Below are 19,793 nucleotides of genomic sequence, written 5' to 3' on the forward strand. Positions count from 1 at the left end.
TGATCTGAAAGCCTGGTCACTTGAATGTTGGCGAGACAAGGTAGGGGAGGTACCACAGTAGAACCTCAGAGTTAGGAACACCTGCGGAAGGGAGGTTGTTCCTAACTCTGAAATGTTCCTAACTCTGAACAAAACACTATGGTTCTTCTTTCAAAAGTTTACAGGTGACCCTTGACTTAATATAGCTTTGAAACTTTACTATGCAGAAGAAAAATGCTGCTTTTAAGCATCTTAATTTAAATGAAACAAGCATAGAAACAGTTTCCTTATCTGGTCAAATCTTTTTTTAAACTTTCCCTTTATTTTTTAGTAGTTTACATTTAACACGATAGTGTGCTGTATTTGCATTTTAATTTTGTATTAATTAAATAAAACTATCTTAAATGTGCTGGATACATGAGAAAAAATGTTTTTAAAAACATGTTTTGCATTTAAAACTAACTGATATATTAAATAAAGGAAGTATTAGCTATAGGTAGTGATTTGTTTCTGGTTACCGTGTCTTTCAAGATTGTAGAACTTGTAACTCTCATTCTCAGGTCTGGTCTACACTGGTGGGGGTGGGTCGATCTAAGTTACACAACGTCAGCTAAGTGAATAACGTAGCTGAAGTCGATGTACTTAGATCTACTCACTGCGGTGTCTTTACTGTGGTGAGTTGACTGCTGATGCTCCCCCGTCGACTCTGCCTTTGCCTCTTGCTCTGGTGGAGTACCTGAGTTGATGGGAGAGCACTTGGCGGTCAATTTATTGCATCTAGACTAGACGCAATAAATCGACGCCCGCTGGATAGATCGCTGCCCATCAATCCAGCGGGTAACGTAGATAAGCCCTCATCACACCTCATTTTTATTCATAGATTGGAAGAGGAAAACAAGCTTTCCTGCATTTTGAACTCCTAATCCATTTTGTAACTTTGCATGAACTAGTCATTGAACTGAATCAACTGCAATGAAGAAAATATATTCTCTGCAACTGCCAAAGAGGCTACTGCAGTCAAATGCTGGTTTAGCACTGCAACACATTCTGGTTCCAGGTGCTTAGCCTGTGACTTCCAGCAGTTCAGTGGTTTGACTTTCTCTACAACTTCAAACAGTTGTACTGTTTGTACTGCTTAATATTATTTTGTGTTTAATTTAAATGACTGTAATAGGGTATAGTAAGTGTAGGCCTTAATGTAAGTTGTTGTGACAAGGCAATTTCTTACAATATCCTGATATTGTAAGGCCTGGATGATCAAAGATCTATATTGAACAATGTGCAAGAAAAGAGTGGACTTTTGGGACAATATATGTGAAGTATCTGAGGAGAGGTTAATGCAAATTTCCCATCTCTGGTTTTGCAAAAACCCAGCCTCTGGAAGCTGCGCCCTGAGCAGAGGCCTTTGTCTGGTGATCACCTGGTAAGATCAAAGGCCCAAGCTGTATCAAGGGAAGGCTGACCTATTCATGTTTGTTCTGTTTCTGAATCTGACATAACTATGAACTTGTAACCATGCAGAAAAACCCAGTTGTGGGTTTTAAAGGACTGACTCCTATGAGAACCCAAGTTTGGAGTTGGGCCAGGGTAATTGCTGGTAAGCTTTTTAGCATGTGTGAGGTTTTTATGTTTTCGCTGTAATGCTTTCACCTTAAGAATAAATGTGCTTGCTTAGAGTGGTGTTGTAACTGCTGTCAATTAAAGCTGTGCGTAGCCTTCAAAAAGACAACCAAGTGCAGGTGCAGACCTGTTTAGGCAGTTTGTCTTGCTGAGAATATTACAGTTTAGGCAGGCAATTGTGCAGCCTGGAAAATCTCTGGTCAGGAGGGGGAGAGAGAGAGAGAGAGGTTTCTGCCCAAGAGAAGTAATGGATGAGGAGCCGGGAGCCTAGAGTGAGTGCCCTTGATGGACCATGGAGGGGGAATGCGGGTGCAGTTGCCCTGGAATGTGACGGTCAGAATTTCCCCTTTAAATGGGTTTTTTTAAAAAAAGAAAAATGTATTTAATTTGTATTTTAAAAATCTGATTTTAAATAAAAAAAATCTGATATTTATTTATTTACACCTATCCTGGTACTCGCCAATATAGATATGTTCCTTATTTCTTTTTGAAAAGCAGGATGATGCAATGAGAATGTGAAGTGATTTTAGTTCCTTTCTGCATAAGACTGCTCTGTCTCAGCAACAAAAGCTTGCCCTAAATTTGTAGTATCCTGGCACAGCTTTCTTCAGGATACAGAAGGACTCTTCAACTCAGTAGAGGATATACATACGGTATTCGTTGATCATTGGTACCCACTTCCCAGGTTAACACTGAGGGTGAAATCATGGCCTCATTGAAGTCAATGACATTATTTCAGCTTGGTTTTGGTGCAGTTTTCTTTTTCACAGATGGCAAGAGTTTAGGGATATCATTTAATTCTTGTAAGAATAGGTGATATAATATAAATAAGTGATAACATACAAATATGCTGCTGGCTACTGTCACAGTTTAGGGCAACTGCATCCGGATTCCCCCTCGATAATCCTGCAAGGGCACCTACTCTTAGGCTGTCGATTCCCAGCCGTCACCTCTCTTGGACAGAGACCTATGTCTCTCTGCCTCCTGTCCTGACGGGGGGCTTTTCCTGGCTGCATAGTTCCCTGCCTACACTGTGAGTGCCCCAGAAAGTCAAACTGCCTCAACAGCCCTGCTTTGCTTTCTCCTCAGAGGCATAACTGGCCTCCTCTGTAAGTTATCACACAGCCCTTTCTAAGCAAGCACGTTTATTCTTATGCTGAAAGCATTGCAGAGAAAACATATTAAAACAATAACCAAGCCTAACACACGTTAATAAGCTTCCCAGAAATCACCCCAGCTCCAAGAAGGGGTCTGGCAGGTGATCAGTCTTTAAACCCCACCGGGGGGGTTTCTGTCTTCATCTTACATTCAGAGCAAGAACTGCCATGAATCAGTGAGTCACTTCTTTATGGGCCTCTGATCTTGTACTCATGTAACAGGTGACCAGCAGACAAAAGTCCCCTCCTCAGGGTGAAGCTTCAAAAGGCTGAGTTCTTGCATAACAGGGGAAGGGACATTTGCATATACCTCCCATTAGATATTTCCTGGGAAACTCAATTAACTTTAAAAGTTCATTTTTGTCTGGGACATTTGTTCTTTGAAGCTCATAACACTTCCTGGAGAGATATTAGGCATGTTTTTCCCCTTCCCCCACTGCACCAGAGTTGCTGCATACAATCTTACAATAACACGTTTGCATTTTTAATAATGCAATGATATTTAATAATAATACAATGAACTCCTAAAACACTTAAGTTAAATCCTACTGAATTAAGTTTCTTTGGATAAGGTTTGCCAAGGATATTGCAGGAAATTTCCGTATCTGCCACAAATACAATAGTGTGTTTTCATGTTAGCTATTATTGGGGTTATAATATGTTAGAATAAAATGAAAGTTTACCAAAATGTGGCTGTCAGTATGGTAAACAACCATAGTAGTTTGTTTACTGAAAATGTCAGCCTGGTTGTTTTAACTGCTAATTTCTTACATATGAACAAGATTAGCAGTTAACAAAACCAGGTTGCTCACCTTCTAGTCCAATAATATTCATCAGCGCACACTCTTGTGTCATGTTTTATACTAGTTTTAAATTTGACGTTCATACCTCCACACACAGCACTGAATAGCTGCAGGGTTGGTGCATCTCCTTGGTACCAGAAGCTAGCATCAGAGCTGGAATAGGTGTAAGGGAGATTCGGAGGCAGAAGAAAAAGTATTAAAAATGAATATAATATGATTGTGTTAGTGCAAAACAATAGAATATTGTTTGGAAAATGGTAGGAATGTGCTTTTCTAGAATAAAACTTTGTACTATCAGAAATGCCCAGTATGTAATTTCTGAGAGAGCACTTATAGTTATTATTTGGGGGTAGTGTCTAATAATTTTCCTTTTTGTTTTTCGTAGGCTTTGGGGAACCATGAGTTTGATAATGGTCTGGATGGATTATTGGATCCACTACTTAAAAATGTTAATTTTTCAATTCTGAGTGCAAACATTCAGGCAAGCAAATCAGTAGCATCCAGGATCACTGGATATTTTCAGCCTTATAAAATACTACAGGTTGGTTCAGAAAAAATCGGAGTTGTTGGCTATACCACTAAGGAAACATCTTTCCTTTCAAATCCAGGTATGCTTTTCTTTAGTATAGCAGGAACAAACCATATACATTTAAATGGGGGAGGATCTATTAATGGAAATTCTCTATGTCCTAAGAAGGAGGAGAGGATGGAAGATGATAAAATACAGGTAGGATCTGATGAGAAACAGTCAAATGAAAAATGTCTCATGCAATTACATCATGTAATGGGAGACAGCTAAAAAGTGACAAGTTTTTAAAGTGCTTATATACCAATGATAGAAGTCTAAATAATAAAATGGGTGAACTACAGTGCCTTATATTAAATGAGGATATTGATATAGGCATCACAAAAACTTGGTGGAATGAGGATAATCAATGGGACACAGTAATACCAGGGTACAAAATAGAACAGGTCATGCTGGTGAGGGAGTGACACTATATGTGAAAGAGAGCTTAGAATCAAATGAAGTAAAAATCTGAAATGAACCAAACTATACCATAGAATCTCTATGGATAGTAATTCCATGCTTGAATAATAAGAATATAGCAGTAGGGATATATTACCGACCACCTGACCAGGATGGTGATAGTGACTGTAAAATGTTCAGGGAGATTAGAGAGGCTTTTAAAATAAAAAAAATAATAATAATGGGGGATTTCAACTATCCCCACATTGACTGGGTACATGTCACCTCAGGACGGGATGCAGAGATTAAGTTTCTTGACACCTTAAATGACTGCTTCTTGGAGCAGCTAGTTCTGGAACCCACAAGAGGCAAGGCAATTGTTGATTTAGTCCTAAGTGGAGTACAGGGTCAGGTCCAAGATTTGAATATAGCTGAACAGCTTGGCAATAGTGACCATAATATCATTAAATTTAACATCCCCGTAGTGGGGAAAACACCACAGCAGCCCAACACTGTAGCATTTAGTTTCAGAAAGGAGAACTACACAAAAATGAGGAGGTTAATTAAACAGAAATTGAAAGATAGAGCACCAAAAGTAAAATCCCTTCAAGCTGCATGGAAACTTTTTAAAGACACCATAGTAGAGGCTCAACTTCAATGTATTCCCCAAATTGAAAAACCTAGTAAGAGAACCAATAAAAGAGCCACAGTGGCTAAACAGCAAAGTAAAAGAGGCAGTGAGAGGCAAAAAGGCACCCTTTAAAAAGTGGAAGTTAAATCCTGCTGGGGAAAATAGGGAGCATAAACACTGGCAAATGAAGTGTAATAATATAATTAGGAAGGCCAAAAAAGAATTTGAAGAACAGCTAGCCAAAGACTCAAAAAGTAATACCAATTTTTTAAAGTAAATCAGAAGCAGGAAGCCTGCGAAACAACCAGTGGGACCAGTGGACGATTGAGATGTTAAAGGAGCACTCAAGGATGATAAGGCCATTGCGAGGAAACTAAATTAATTCTTTGCATTGGTCTTCACAGCTGAGCATGTGCGGGAGATTTCCAAGCCTGAGCCGTTCTTTTTAGGTGACAAATCTGAGAAACTGTCCCAGATTGAAGTGTCATTAGAGGAGGTTTTGGAACTAATTGATAAATTAAGCAGTAATAAGTCACCAGGACCAGATGGTATTCACCCAAGAGTTCTGAAGGAACTCAAATGTGAAATTGAAGGACTACTAACTAGTCTGTAACTATCATTTAAATCAACTTCTGTACCAAATGACTGGAGGATAGCTAATGTGACGCCAATTTTTTAAAAGGGCTCCAGAGGTGACCCCGGCAATTACAGTCCGGTAAGCCTGACTTCAGTAGTGGGAAAACTGGTTGAAACTATGGAAAGAACAAAATTGTCAGACACATAGATGAACATAATTTGTTGGGGAATAGTCAACATGGTTTTTGTAACGGGAAATCATGCTTCACCAATCTACTGGAATTCTTTGAGAGGGTCAACAAGCATGTGGACAAAGGAGATCCAGTGGATATAGTGTATTTAGATTTTCAGAAAGCCTTTGACGAGGTCCCTTACCAAAGGCTGTTAAGGGATACGAGGGAAGGTTCTGTCATGGATTGGTAACTGGTTAAAAGATTAGGAATAAATGGTCAATAAATGGTCTCCATTTCAGAATGGAGAGAAGTAAATAGTGGTGTCCCCCCAGGGATCTGTACTGGGCCCAGTCCTATTTAACGTATTCATAAATGAGCTGGAAAAAGGGGTAAACAGTGAGGTGGCAAAGTTTGCAGATGATACAAAACTACTCAAGATAGTTAATTCCCATGCAGACCGTGAAGAACTACAAAAGGATCTCTCAAAACTAAGTGACTGGGCAACAAAATGGCTGATGAAATTCAGTGTTGATAAATGCAAAGTAATGCACATTGGAAAACATAAGCCCTACTATACATATAAAACGATGGGGTCTAAATTAGCTGTTCCCACTCAAGAAAGTGATCTTGGAGTTATTGTGGATAGTTCTCTGAAAACATCCACTCAATATGCAGAGGCAGTCAAAAAATTGAACAGAATTTTGGGAATCATTAAGAAAGGGATAGATAATAAGACAGAAAATATCATATTGCCTCGATCATATCATAAATCCATGGTATGCCCACATCTTGAATATTGCATGCAGATGTGGTCGCCCCATCTCAAAAAAGATGTATTGGACTTGGAAAAGATTCAGAAAAGGTCAAAAAAAAATTATTAGGGGTATGGAACGGCTGCCGTTTGAGGAAAGATTAATAAGACTGGGACTTTTCAGTTTGGAAAAAAGACAACTAAGCAGGGATATGATAGAGATCTCTAAAATTATGACTGGTGTGGAGAAAGTAAATAAGGAAGAGTTATTTACTCCTTCTCATAACACAAGAACTAGGGGCCACCAAATGAAATTAATAGGCAGCAGGTTTAAAACAAACAAAAGGAAGTATTTCTTCACACAGTGCACAGTCAACCTGTGGAACTCCTTGCCAGAGGATATTGTGAAGGCCAAGACCATAACAGGGTTCAAAAAAGAACTCGATAAATTAATGGAGGACAGGTCCATCAATGGCTTATTAGCCAATGTCATAAATATAAAGGGAAGGGTAACCACCTTTCTGTATACAGTGCTATAAAATCCCTCCTGGCCAGAGGCAAAAGCCTTTCACCTGTAAAGGGTAAAGAAGCTAAGGTAACCTCGCTGGCACCTGACCCAAAATGACCAATGAGGGAACGAGATACTTTCAAATATGGAGGGGGGGACAAAGGGTTTGTCTGTCTGTGTGATGCTTTTGCCGGGAACAGATCAGGAATGCAGCATTACAACTCCTGTAAAGTTAGTAAGTAATCTAGCTAGAACATGCGTTAGATTTTCTTTTGTTTAATGGCTGATAAAATAAGCTGTGTCTTTTTGTAACTTAAGGTTTTGCCTAGAGGGATTCTCTGTGTTTTGAATCTGATTACCCTACAAGGTATTTACCATCCTGATTTTACAGGGGTGATTCTTTTACCTTTTCTTTAATTAAAATTCTTCTTTTAAGACCCTGATTGATTTTTCATTGTTCTTAAGATCCAAGGGTTTGGGTCTGTGTTCACCTGTACAAATTGGTGAGGCTTCTTATCAAGCTTTCCCCAGGAAAGGGGGTGTAGGGCTTGGGGGGATATTTTGGGGGAAGACGTCTCCAAGTGGCTCTTTACCTGTTCTCTGTTTAAAACGCTTGGTGATGGCAGCATACGGTTCAAGGACAAGGCAAAGTTTGTACCTTGGGGAAGTTTTTAACCTAAGCTGGTAAGAATAAGCTTAGGGGGTCTTTCATGCAGGTCCCCACATGTGTACCCTAGAGTTCAGAGTGGGGAAGGAATCTTGACAGCCAGGATGGAGAGGAATGGGGTGTCCCTAGCCTCTGTTTGCCAGACGCTGGGAATGGGCGACAGGGCATGGATCACTTGATGATTAGCTGTTCTGTCCGTTCCCTCTTGGGCACCTGGCATTGGCCACTGTCGGAAGACAGGATGCTGGGCTAGATGGACCTTTGATCTGACACAGTATGGCCGTTCTTAAACGGTCAAATGCTAAAATTTTAACTATATATCGTTTCTTAGTATGAATTAATGAATATTGATGAAGGGTTTTAGTTGCCTGTAGAACTTTTGTATTATTCAGCTCCCTGGCCAGTTGACTGGTTTTAACTGCTAGATGTTCGAGTTATATGAAAAGATGTGTTCCATTCACAGATCCATTTAGAACACACGAAGCACTGCTCTAAAGGGGTGTTAAGTTTACAATGGTTAAAAAAAAAGGTTATATATTTTTCTCCTTATTGGCCACATACGAGAGCCTAAAGACATGAATATATCTTGTATAATTAAGGAAAATGTGTTTTTTTACAGATTTTATTAAAATTTGACAATTTTGAATTCTGAGGAACATAATTCAGCCTTCAGGTAGACAGACACATGCCCAAATCCCACTAAAGTCAGTGGGAATTGCATATGTGTATCTGAAGGAAGAATTTGTTCCCCGCTGTTTTTCGGCATCTCAAGTATATACCAGAAATTAGACTACAGAAGGAATCACAATTATTTTCTGTCAGTGATTGATAGCAGAAGTGATGAAGCATAGACTCATCCTCTTCTGACAAAGAAGTTGTTCCAGTGATCAAGATTTATTTAATTAGTGTAAAGCAATGAGATAAAAACAGACTACTTCTGATTTTAAGAACAGATAATTGTATTTTAGAATAATAAAAACACCATTTTCACATTAGAGTTTCTCACCTCGCCCTTTTAATCAGATGTAGGACATCATTATAGGTGCAAAAGAGCCACTTTCACGCCTAATAAAAGGACCTTGCATTCTCCTCTGGTTTTAAACTAGACACACAATGGAATTAAAATGCATTGAACACAGCATTTTTTTAAAAAATCACTCTTCAATACAAGGAAGATATTACTACTTTTCTGTCCATTACTTACTGAAATAACATAATAACTGTAAAAATGAAGGTGTAAATTAGCCCAGAATAGGGAAGGTATGATAATATTTAAACCAAGTATTCAAATGTACAACTGACATAAAAGTCTAAAGTCCAATGCAAATGGTTAAACACATCCACAGAGGAGACCTCTCTATGGTCAACAGAAACTTTTAATCTGCCTTCGGACACAAGAGGCTGAGTTATTTGAGTCCATCCTTTTCCTCTAAGGAATAACAAGGAAAATTTATTCTTCCTTTGCCTGTGCAAAATGAGAAGCTTATAGTGCTGAGGGTATGAAGAGAGTTCTTAACATAATATAACTGATATGTTCTAAATGTTTACCTATGAGTGTTGACCCAACCAGGGAGGTTGGCAGTCTCAGCCCCTTGCATTTCTGCTTGCACAATATCCCTGCTTGTATAATATCCATGAAGCAATGTGGGAAAGCTCCTGGATCAGAGCCTATGTATCCTCTGAGCGCCGGTTTCTCATCCAGGCAATCCAGAAAGTTGGCTAAATTGGACATGCTAGGAATTAAAATAAGTTATTGAGAAACAGTGTCATAATTTATCTATTTTGAGAGTTTATTTTGAGAGTTTTGAGAGGACTTTCAAATTACCTTTTTGTAGCTGGGAAAAATATTAGAGCAGAAGTTTGATGGTGGTGAATTACAACTGCTGCTAAGTAAAAGGACATATTTTAATAAATTTGTAGCAAAAACTAAAGATGGTTATAATTGTACTGAAAGGGCCAATAAGGAGCCAAAAGAGGAGGAGTAGTAGTAGTAAGACAGAAGGCTTATTACTTTCTTAGGCAAAGCTAAAGCAGTGACAGACTAAGTACATACTGACAGGTTTCAGAGTAACTGCCGTGTTAGTCTGTATTCGCAAAAAGAAAAGGAGTACTTGTGGCACCTTAGAGACTAACCAATTTATTTGAACATAAGCTTTCGTGAGCTACAGCTCACTTCATCGAAAGCTTATGCTCAAATAAATTGGTTAGTCTCTAAGGTGCCACAAGTACTCCTTTTCTTTTTGTAAGTACATACTGTGGTATAACTGAGGAATCCAAAAGCAGTTGGCATTAATAGGGAGTTTTCTAGGGGCCACTGTTTGTAGCAAACACAATTAGAATCATAGAATATCAGGGTTGGAAGGGACCCCAGAAGGTCATCTAGTCCAACCCCCTGCTCGAAGCAGGACCAATTCCCAGTTAAAGCATCCCAGCCAGGGCTTTGTCAAGCCTGACCTTAAAAACCTCTAAGGAAGGAGATTCTACCACCTCCCTAGTTAACGCATTCCAGTGTTTCACCACCCTCTTAGTGAAAAAGTTTTTCCTAATATCCAATCTAAACCTCCCCCACTGCAACTTGAGACCATTACTCCTCGTTCTGTCATCTGCTACCATTGAGAACAGTCTAGAGCCATCCTCTTTGGAACCCCCTTTCAGGTAGTTGAAAGCAGCTATCAAATCCCCCCTCATTCTTCTCTTCTGCAGACTAAACAATCCCAGCTCCCTCAGCCTCTCCTCATAAGTCATGTGTTCTAGACCCCTAATCATTTTTGTTGCCCTTCGCTGGACTCTCTCCAATTTATCCACATCCTTCTTGTAGTGTGGGGCCCAAAACTGGACACAGTACTCCAGATGAGGCCTCACCAATGTCGAATAGAGGGGAACGATCACGTCCCTCGATCTGCTCGCTATGCTCCTACTTATATGTCCCAAAATGCCATTGGCCTTCTTGGCAACAAGGGCACACTGCTGACTCATATCCAGCTTCTCATCCACTGTCACCCCTAGGTCCTTTTCCGCAGAACTGCTGCCTAGCCATTCGGTCCCTAGTCTGTAGCGGTGCATTGGATTCTTCCGTCCTAAGTGCAGGACCCTGCACTTATCCTTATTGAACCTCATCAGATTTCTTTTGGCCCAATCCTCCAATTTGTCTAGGTCCTTCTGTATCCTATCCCTCCCCTCCAGCGTATCTACCACTCCTCCCAGTTTAGTATCATCCGCAAATTTGCTGAGAGTGCAATCTACACCATCCTCCAGATCATTTATGAAGATATTGAACAAAACCGGCCCCAAGACCGACCCCTGGGGCACTCCACTTGACACCAGCTGCCAACTAGACATGGAGCCATTGATCACTACCCGTTGAGCCCGACAATCTAGCCAGCTTTCTACCCACCTTATAGTGCATTCATCCAGCCCATACTTCCTTAACTTGCTGACAAGAATACTGTGGGAGACCGTGTCAAAAGCTTTGCTAAAGTCAAGAAACAATACATCCACTGCTTTCCCTTCATCCACAGAACCAGTAATCTCATCATAAAAGGCGATTAGATTAGTCAGGCATGACCTTCCCTTGGTGAATCCATGCTGGCTGTTCCTGATCACTTTCCTCTCATGCAAGTGCTTCAGGATTGATTCTTTGAGGACCTGCTCCATGATTTTTCCAGGGACTGAGGTGAGGCTGACTGGCCTGTAGTTCCCAGGATCCTCCTCCTTCCCTTTTTTAAAGATTGGCACTACATTAGCCTTTTTCCAGTCATCCGGGGCCTCCCCCGTTCACCACGAGTTTTCAAAGATAATGGCCAATGGCTCTGCAATTTTTGTAACTCTCTCCTTTTTTACTTGTACACCACTTTAGTGTATGAAGCCTTCAGTAGCTTTCAAAAGGTGATTCAGTTTCTACATACTGTGGTTTGTCAGAAATGACTTAGCAATCTGCAGTGCTGATAAACTCCTGGCTGAAATTGTGGGTTGGTGAGTTAACCATTAATCTAGTTGTCTTTCATCACTACTGCTTCCATAGTCACCTTCACAGTCTATTCATAACTATCACCATATTATAATCATAAATCTTTTGAAACATTGGGATGGAGGTTCCCATAGTGCTCGCTTTCTCTCTCTCCCTCAATAAGGATTGCTAATAAATATCTGGAAACAGTGGGTGAAGGCTACTTTAATAATTCATAGCACAAATGATGAAGCTATTAACTGGTAACTTTTTTTAAAGATGTCCTATGCACTACTAAATCCACCTGCCAGATTTGAGTCACCCTACTAGGTTTTTTCCTACAACAGTTGCCCAAGTAGTGGTAAATAAGCAAGACAGTATTTATTTATTCGTTGTATTGTAAGATCTGTAGAATAGGGACCATGTCTCTGTATTTGTACTGTGAGGTGCTTAGCATGCATTTTGTGCTGCAAAATAGTAAATCACATTTTTGCGCATAACTTTTTATTTCGGTATCTTGATAACTTCTCCTGTCTGTAGAATAGTAGAAATATTCAATGGAGAACATTTGTCAACTATTTTATCCTTGGACACGTGCCTAATACTTTTGGCACCCAGCCCATTATCTTTTCTTCTTGTTAAAAAATAGTGCTGTTTAGTTGCCTTTTCTATATTTTCTTTCTAAAGTTTAAAGAAATTAGAAAACTTATTTCCTGTTAGTTTAACACACTGAAAAAGAAATGATGGAATTGCTGAGCCACAAAGAAAAAGATGAATAACTGTTGTATAAAAAACTTTTTTAAACTAAATTTAAACTTTTGAGGAGTGGGTGACCAAGTACTAAGCAATGAGTTGTGTGTTTTATTTTGAATCCTGGGTTACACTTGGGCAACAACAGAACTGTTGCAATTTGAAAACTTACGTAGCCCCATAATACTGCTTTGTCAATGTTCCTCTGTTGCGGTAACTCTTTATTTCTTGAAACATTTAGCATTGGACTCTGGACTAGTTCTCACTCTCCCCTTTGCTATGCAATAGGCCAGATCTGTTGATCGCTGGGGTATGCTGCAAGGCTCCTGTATTCTCCCAAGATGCCTGGGAATGGAGGCAAATTGTGAGGGATGGGAGGTAGAATTAGTGTGGTTTATTTTCTAGTTGGTCATTTTTGGCTGGAGAGTTTAAGGGGAATTTGTTGATCTGTAACTTAGAAGAACGTATTTTAAAACTTTGTCAAAGGAACCTAGCACCTGGGATAGCTGCTCTTTTATCCTTTTTGTAGAAATCAAAAGTGTGACCGAGATACAGCAAATACAGTAGAGAGAGAGCGAGAGAGTGTACATGTTTGTATTGTAAATGAAATTATTCTGAAATGATAAAATAGAAACATTTCAGAGAAACCATAAGATTTCTCAACACTGTGAGCTGGGTAAACATTACCCTTTTTAATCTCTGTCTTTGGGTTCTCCCTTCAGTGAAGTAATTCCACTTCAGTCTTTGCTATTGCTATGTACCACTGACCGTCAGAAATCCTATGATTCATCTCATTCAATTAGATAATTTGCATATGGAAGGCAAGTAGGATTTGGCCCTGAGCCTGCAGATTTAGTGCAGCAGGACTCTGAGGGAACTGCTGTGGAAATAGAGAGGAGACAAACAAAATAAGCCAGGATGAGGGGAGATTTTTATGGGAGAAGAATTAACGTGGGGGAAGAAGAAGAAAGAGCCTAAGGAAAAATCAGTAGGAAGTAATATTGCAGAAGAATATTCTATTTACACCCAAATGATGCATATGAGACAAACCTGAATGTAACTCTTTCTTCGTTCTAATGGCAGTCAAAAACCATTGGAACTTTGTTGGCTGGTATCACCAGCATCTTTTCATGGAATTACAGCTTTGTTATATATAGTTGAGTGTATATAATTCAATTCATAAATGTTGGTAGACTGAGCACAAATGTTCATGTTGCTTATACAATACTTGAAAACACTGGCCAGATTAAAAGTCTGAACTAACTCCCAATAAAGCTAATTAAAAGACTCATTTGCTTCATTCTGTAAAGGAATGTGGGACCCTAGGGCCACTAAAATTCAGAGATCATTTAAACCTTTCACCCTAGAATCCCGTGTTTGATGGCGAAAATGGGCATTTAAATAATGAGAGAGGCCAGAGCTCCCAACAGTTTGTGGGACTCTGGCCATAGTCCATCAGCTGTTTCAATAATCTGATCTTGTGAAAACACAAGTATTTTTAGATACCTCATAAATATTAATCTCCTTTCTCTCTTCTTTTTTTTTTTTAAAAAGGAACGGATATATACTTTGAAGATGAAATTGAAGCATTGCAGCCACATGTGAATAAACTTACCATGCTGGGAGTTAACAAAATTATTGCACTAGGACACTCCGGCTTCACTGTAGATCAAATGATTGCTCAAAAAGTGAGAGGAGTGGATGTTGTAATTGGAGGACATACAAACACGTTTCTTTATACAGGTATTACAGCTCTCAGTAAAATGTTGCTTTTAACCAAAACTGATCATTAATTGAAAGAAAATTCTCACTGAACTGAGATGACTTTGTAAAAATGTTATTTACGTGTAACTAAGCACTGTGGCCAGTTCCTCAACTGCCATTTCAGTGGAACTACCTTGATTGAGAGCAGCTGAGGATCTGGCACCCTGTATGATTAAAACCAATCAACTATATGTAGTACATATCACATTGAGATGTAGTTCTTTTGCAGTCCTTACCATAAGCAAGACAAATGACACTGAGACTATGACACAAGTCCATTCCCAGTTTTTACATTCTTTGTGAGTAAGAAGTGTCCTAACTCTTTGAACTTATTCAGGATGACCTGTGCAACACAGACCCACTCCAACACAAACAGTAATGCTACTAAATTATTGTGCAGCTTGTTTAATAGTAGTCCTACATGACATTCTCATAAGAGAGACTACATTTCCCTAATTATGTGAAATTACTATAAAGTGAGTGTATAACTGGTTGAAAGATCATACTCAAAGAGCAATTATCAGTGGTTCACTGTCCAACTGTGTGGATATATCTAGTGGAGTCCTGCAGTGGTCAGTTCTGGGTCTGGTACTTTTAACATTTTCAGTAATTACTTGGATACTGGACTGGAAAGTATGCTTATAAAATTTGAGATTATACCGAGCTGGGAGGAATAGGATTAGAATTCAAAATGACCTTGACAAATTGGAAAATTGGTCTGAAATCAACAAGATGGAATTCAGTGAGGACAAATGCAAAGTACTAGATAATACTTAGTCCTGCAGATAATACTTAGGCTGCAGCTGTGTGCTAATTGGACCGCGGGTTGAGAACCGCTGGCCTAGGTATACTTGGTCCTAACTCCCGGGGGGGGGGGTTTGGATGACCTCTCAAGGTCCCTTCTAGCCCTACATTTCTGTGATTCTAACATGTTTTACAAGTTTACTGAATAAGGGAGTAAATAAATAAAATATTTTAATTTACCTTGTCTATGATACATGCATTAAAGGAATCAGTGAAACAAATTAATCAATATAAAACAAGTCATATTACTTGATTATTTTTCAAAATATCCTGTAGTTGATTGTTATCCTGTAGAACTTATTTCTGTATGTATAGGTTTTTAAAACATATGTAGTTTGTAATATTTGGTGGCCTAGTGATGGTATTATTTAGTCCATGAGGGAAAACATTTATTTTAAAAAAGAATTCCACTGATATTGGGTTTTAAGAGGAAGAAAATAAAATCTTAAACATTTCAGAAAAAAACACTTAGAAGTGTTTGAGACATGGATCTGTGTAGCGACAGATCCTGAATATATACCCAAAGTGACAGAAGAGTAGAAAATTTTTATGTTCTTGCCTACCCAGCTACTGCCAAGCATTGTGCTAGCATGAACGTTTGTCACACTGTGACAGAAAATGAAAAGTACACACACTGTCTTCCTATGCCTAAAAAAATTCCATTTTGAACATTGGCCCAGATTGTAGCTCTTATTTACAAAGTTCCAGATATTCTATAGAAATTATACATGTGTGCAAACTGCGTGTGAGGAAAATGCATGGTGCTGTGGCATGCCGCAAAGACTTCTCAGTGTGAGTTTGGGATGGGCACAGTTAGTGAACGGTGACTCTATAAATAAGTTATGCAAGATCATCCCAAATGAGTACCAGTAGAACCTTTATCTCTCACTGTCACATTCTGTATATGCCTTAGGGAATTTTTTTTTTTTTAAATGCTACTAGGATTTTTTCCCCCTTCATTTGTCTGCTTGCTAAGATAGGTGACTAAGTTACCATGAGGCCAAATGTAGAGAGCCTCAGAAAAAGTTAAAAAAAAAAAATCCACCTAAAATTTATTTTAAATGACCTTTTTAGGTAACAACATCAGTTTTAAAATCATAACATTATAGGACCTTTCAGGACTAGAAACAAGTGCATAGTTCCATTTGAAATGGAGAAATCACCCTTTGCAATATAATCTAAACTTCCATTTCTAGTCTTGCAGGGCTATGCGATTTCAGACTTTTAAAGGAAATGATATTTTTATTCATAAAAAAGTCTGTAGTAGATTACAGATAACGATGGATCCCCATCAAACAAATAGTGCAAAACTGTAGGTAATATACTTATCTCTGCGTTTTGAAGGATGGTGTATATAAAAACTCTGTGCACCTATCCTGGAGAAAGGATCCTCATCAGCAGGTTACATGGGTTAGGAGCAAGCCAGATGGCAGAGGTAAGGATGATAGATGTTTTGGCTATACACTGCAGTGCTACTTGGTGTGTGTGAAAAGACTTGGGCAGTATAGATTAGCTGTCAGTACCACTTAGTGAACCTGTGTCACTTCAGAGTACTGTATGAAGCTTCTCTGTTTCATTGTTGTCTGAGCACAATGCTAGGAGCCAGAACTTCCTGAGTGTAACTTTGGGCAACTTGTCTGTGTGTAACTTTGGGCAAGTCACAGACTCTGTGTTGCCCACTCTGAGTACTTCTACTTCGCTCCCTAAGCTGGTCACTTTTTTTTTCTAATTTAAAACAAAAAAGAAATTTCAATGAAAAATCCTAGAGGAAAAAATTGACAAAATATTTATTTGAAGTTCTTTTCTAATCTTTCAGCCAACTATAGAGCTGGTCAGAATGTTTTGAATTTTGATTATTTCAAAAATACAGGAAAAACACAGGTGAGAGGAAGCTAGTGATCCCCCCCCGCCTCGCCCCAAACACACCCCCACTTTAGAGGAGGGCCTCATTCTGTAGTGTGCTAATTGCCTTTAACTTCTGTTTGAAGACAACAGGGTGTGAGGATGCACAGGAGGCACTCAGGAGCTTTTAGTATAAGGCCTGGGTATTTTGAGGATTAATTAATGTCTGCAAAGCAATTTGGAGGTGGAGATACATTACATATACAATGACGTCCTTTTATTATTAATACAATGTCATAGCAAGTCTATCAACTCCTCTTTGAGCTGAAAAGCAGTAACCAGTGGAGGGATTCAAAGTCAAGCTTCTGGACCTCAGCTGTTAAAACCCCTCACCACTCTGCCCCTGCTTACTCACCTGATCTTGTCTCTTGTTGGTTCACTTCCCCACTCTGGCTAACCCCACTGCCCCTGAATTAATCTGTAAGACCACTATACTCTTTCTTCATATCCCTCTAGCTTGTCTTGCCATATTGGCTCGGTTGTGGGAAAGTCTAAAATACTTGCTGTTACTCTTTTAATAATTTGTAGGTGGGGAAAAAAATTCCCAGAATTTTTTGCCGCTCCCCTGTCAACTTCACCTACACTTCCCACTCTGGTGGAGTACCAGAGTCAATGGGAGAGTGCTCAGTGGTTGATTTATCGCGTCTTCACTAGATGCGATAAATCGACCCCTGCTGGATTGATTGCTCCAGAGGTAAGTGTAGACATGCCCTTATTTACTAACCCTTTTTCTAAGGGCAAGTCTATACTACTAAATTAAGTCGACTTAAGTTACATTGACTTACAGCCACCACAGTAATTAAACTGCTTTTGTATGTCCACACTGCGCTTCTTTTGTCTGGTGTGGGTCCTCACTAGGAGTGCTTGTACCAATTTAACTGGTAGTGTGGGTCATTGTGGGACAGTTTCTCAGAGACAGCAACAGTCAACATAAGCAATGTAATGTCTACACTGACACTTCGTTGACCTAACTACATTGACTTAAGTGCGACATCACTCGTGGAGGTGGAGTTAAGTTGGTGTAGTGGGTGAGTTACATTAATGAGAGCTGCATTTTAGCATAGATATTTGCTGAATAAGGTCAATGTAAGCTGTCTTATGTTGACATATCTCTGTAGTGTAGACAAGGGCTAAGGAAGTGGTTGTCCTTTGGCATGCATTTTTTTTTTTTACCAAGAATGTTGAACTCCTGTCAGCAGCCTATAAAGTTTCCACAAAATTGTCACAGAGTGTGACTTGACATCGCTCTTCCTTCTTGTTCCCTTTCCCTCTCTCTCCCTGTTCCTTCAGATTCTGATTTCTTTTCCCTGTCCCAGTGTTCTAGGGACTCTTTTGGCAATTTCCCCTCATCTTAGTGTTATATATACACATTCTCTCTCTCGCTCTCACGTCTTTTCAATCTATTGAAAATAAGCACAACCCACATTTATTATTAATAAAAATAGCATATGAATAAAAGTGACAGTGGCTTGTTTTAAAGCAATCAAAAATAGTTGTAAGTCTCTGCCAAATTTAAGGTAGCCAGAAGAGGCATGTTTAAAAAAAAAAAAAAGGAAATGTTCTATGAGTTACAGGAAAAAACGGCCCACATACCCAGCCATCACTGTGTAACTTGGGACCTACTTAACAGTGTGTGTTAAGTTAACTGTCCTGTTCCTTCTCACCACACTGCTGTTCCATTTCCCTCTCTCTTCCCCTGCAGTTTCTTCTCCATCAGCCTCTGCCTCCTTTTATTATTCTAGTTGTTTAGAAAGAATCACACCCTTGAGTTCTGAATTAAGAGATAGGAACCTTTGTAAGCAACACATGAATAACTTTAAACACAGAAACTACTTTCACACTCTACTTCATTGGTCTTGTTCACACATGAAGGCAAGAAATCCCCCTGACTTGGATATGAAATAATGTTGTGCGTTTCCAGGATATCTAGGTGGGTTCTAATTTGGAAAGACCTCACTTTTTCTGTAAACACGGAAGAAGTGGATAGCCTAAAATGACCTCTGAGAGCTGTCCACACCAAATCCGCGCAAATGCATTATCTGTTCAGACAAAAAAAATTTACTTTGGCAGAGTCAAAGATTCTGCTTTGATTTTTGGAAATGCATACTCTGGCAGACTAGCTACAAACATGCACTTGAGTCTTCTAGCAGCATTACAATTACATCTGGGAACTGTTCCAGGAGCTCCATTTGTCCTGCCCAACGTTCACAGAAGTACGTATAGCTGGCAGAAGAGAGCTGACTCGGGGACCCAAAGTACAATTGTTGTTCTTCCCTTGTTTTCACAAATTATGTGGCAACTGGAATCTGGGACTGGAATGCTTTTCGTAGTGAGGTGATTTTCGGTAGAACCTTCAGACAAAAGTTTAATTAAAAGGAGTTTAAAAAATTAGGAGGTGTTACTGTTTCTTACGTTATCCTCTGTAAACATATTTTTTAATGAAACAGAATCTAAGCCTTCAACTGAGAAGTGTGCGTGGAGCTTTGATAAGCCTCTTCTCCTTTTTGGATGAATATCTTATGATACAAAAGTACAAAGTCCATCTCATCAAGGAATAATATAATGACGTAGTAATTTGGTTTGGAGGACTCACCTGCTTAAATGTATGCTTTTTGGGCTTCGTGGTTCCTGAAAAATGTCACCTGAGAAGCCAATTTATCAATAAAGCAGAAGGCAAAAATCCAACAATTTATATATGATGGAAAAATCATTGTTCTTTTAAAGTTTTAATTCTCAGTTAATTGCTGTGAGTTAGAGATCTTACGGCAAAGTAAGAGGTTAAAATCAACTCAACT

The 19,793-nt window shown here is 39.2% G+C and overlaps 1 protein-coding gene across 6 annotated transcripts in view; it reads left to right on the forward strand.

Annotated features, from left to right (window-relative positions):
- The window catches only part of NT5E (5'-nucleotidase ecto), a 46,939-nt gene that overhangs the window by 1,215 nt on the left and 25,931 nt on the right, over positions 1-19,793 (forward strand). For all 6 annotated transcript variants that reach the window (XR_012157985.1, XM_073336586.1, XM_073336587.1 and 3 more), the window contains exons 2-3: positions 3,945-4,167; positions 14,083-14,271. Coding sequence is in view for 5 of the 6 variants with exons in the window: in XM_073336586.1 (XP_073192687.1) it covers positions 3,945-4,167; positions 14,083-14,271 (412 nt within the window). In the remaining variant the exon portion in view is untranslated. The remainder of the gene's footprint in view (positions 1-3,944; positions 4,168-14,082; positions 14,272-19,793) is intronic.

This window comes from Lepidochelys kempii, chromosome 3 (genome assembly GCF_965140265.1).
Source record: "Lepidochelys kempii isolate rLepKem1 chromosome 3, rLepKem1.hap2, whole genome shotgun sequence".
Lineage (NCBI taxonomy): Eukaryota > Metazoa > Chordata > Testudines > Cheloniidae > Lepidochelys > Lepidochelys kempii.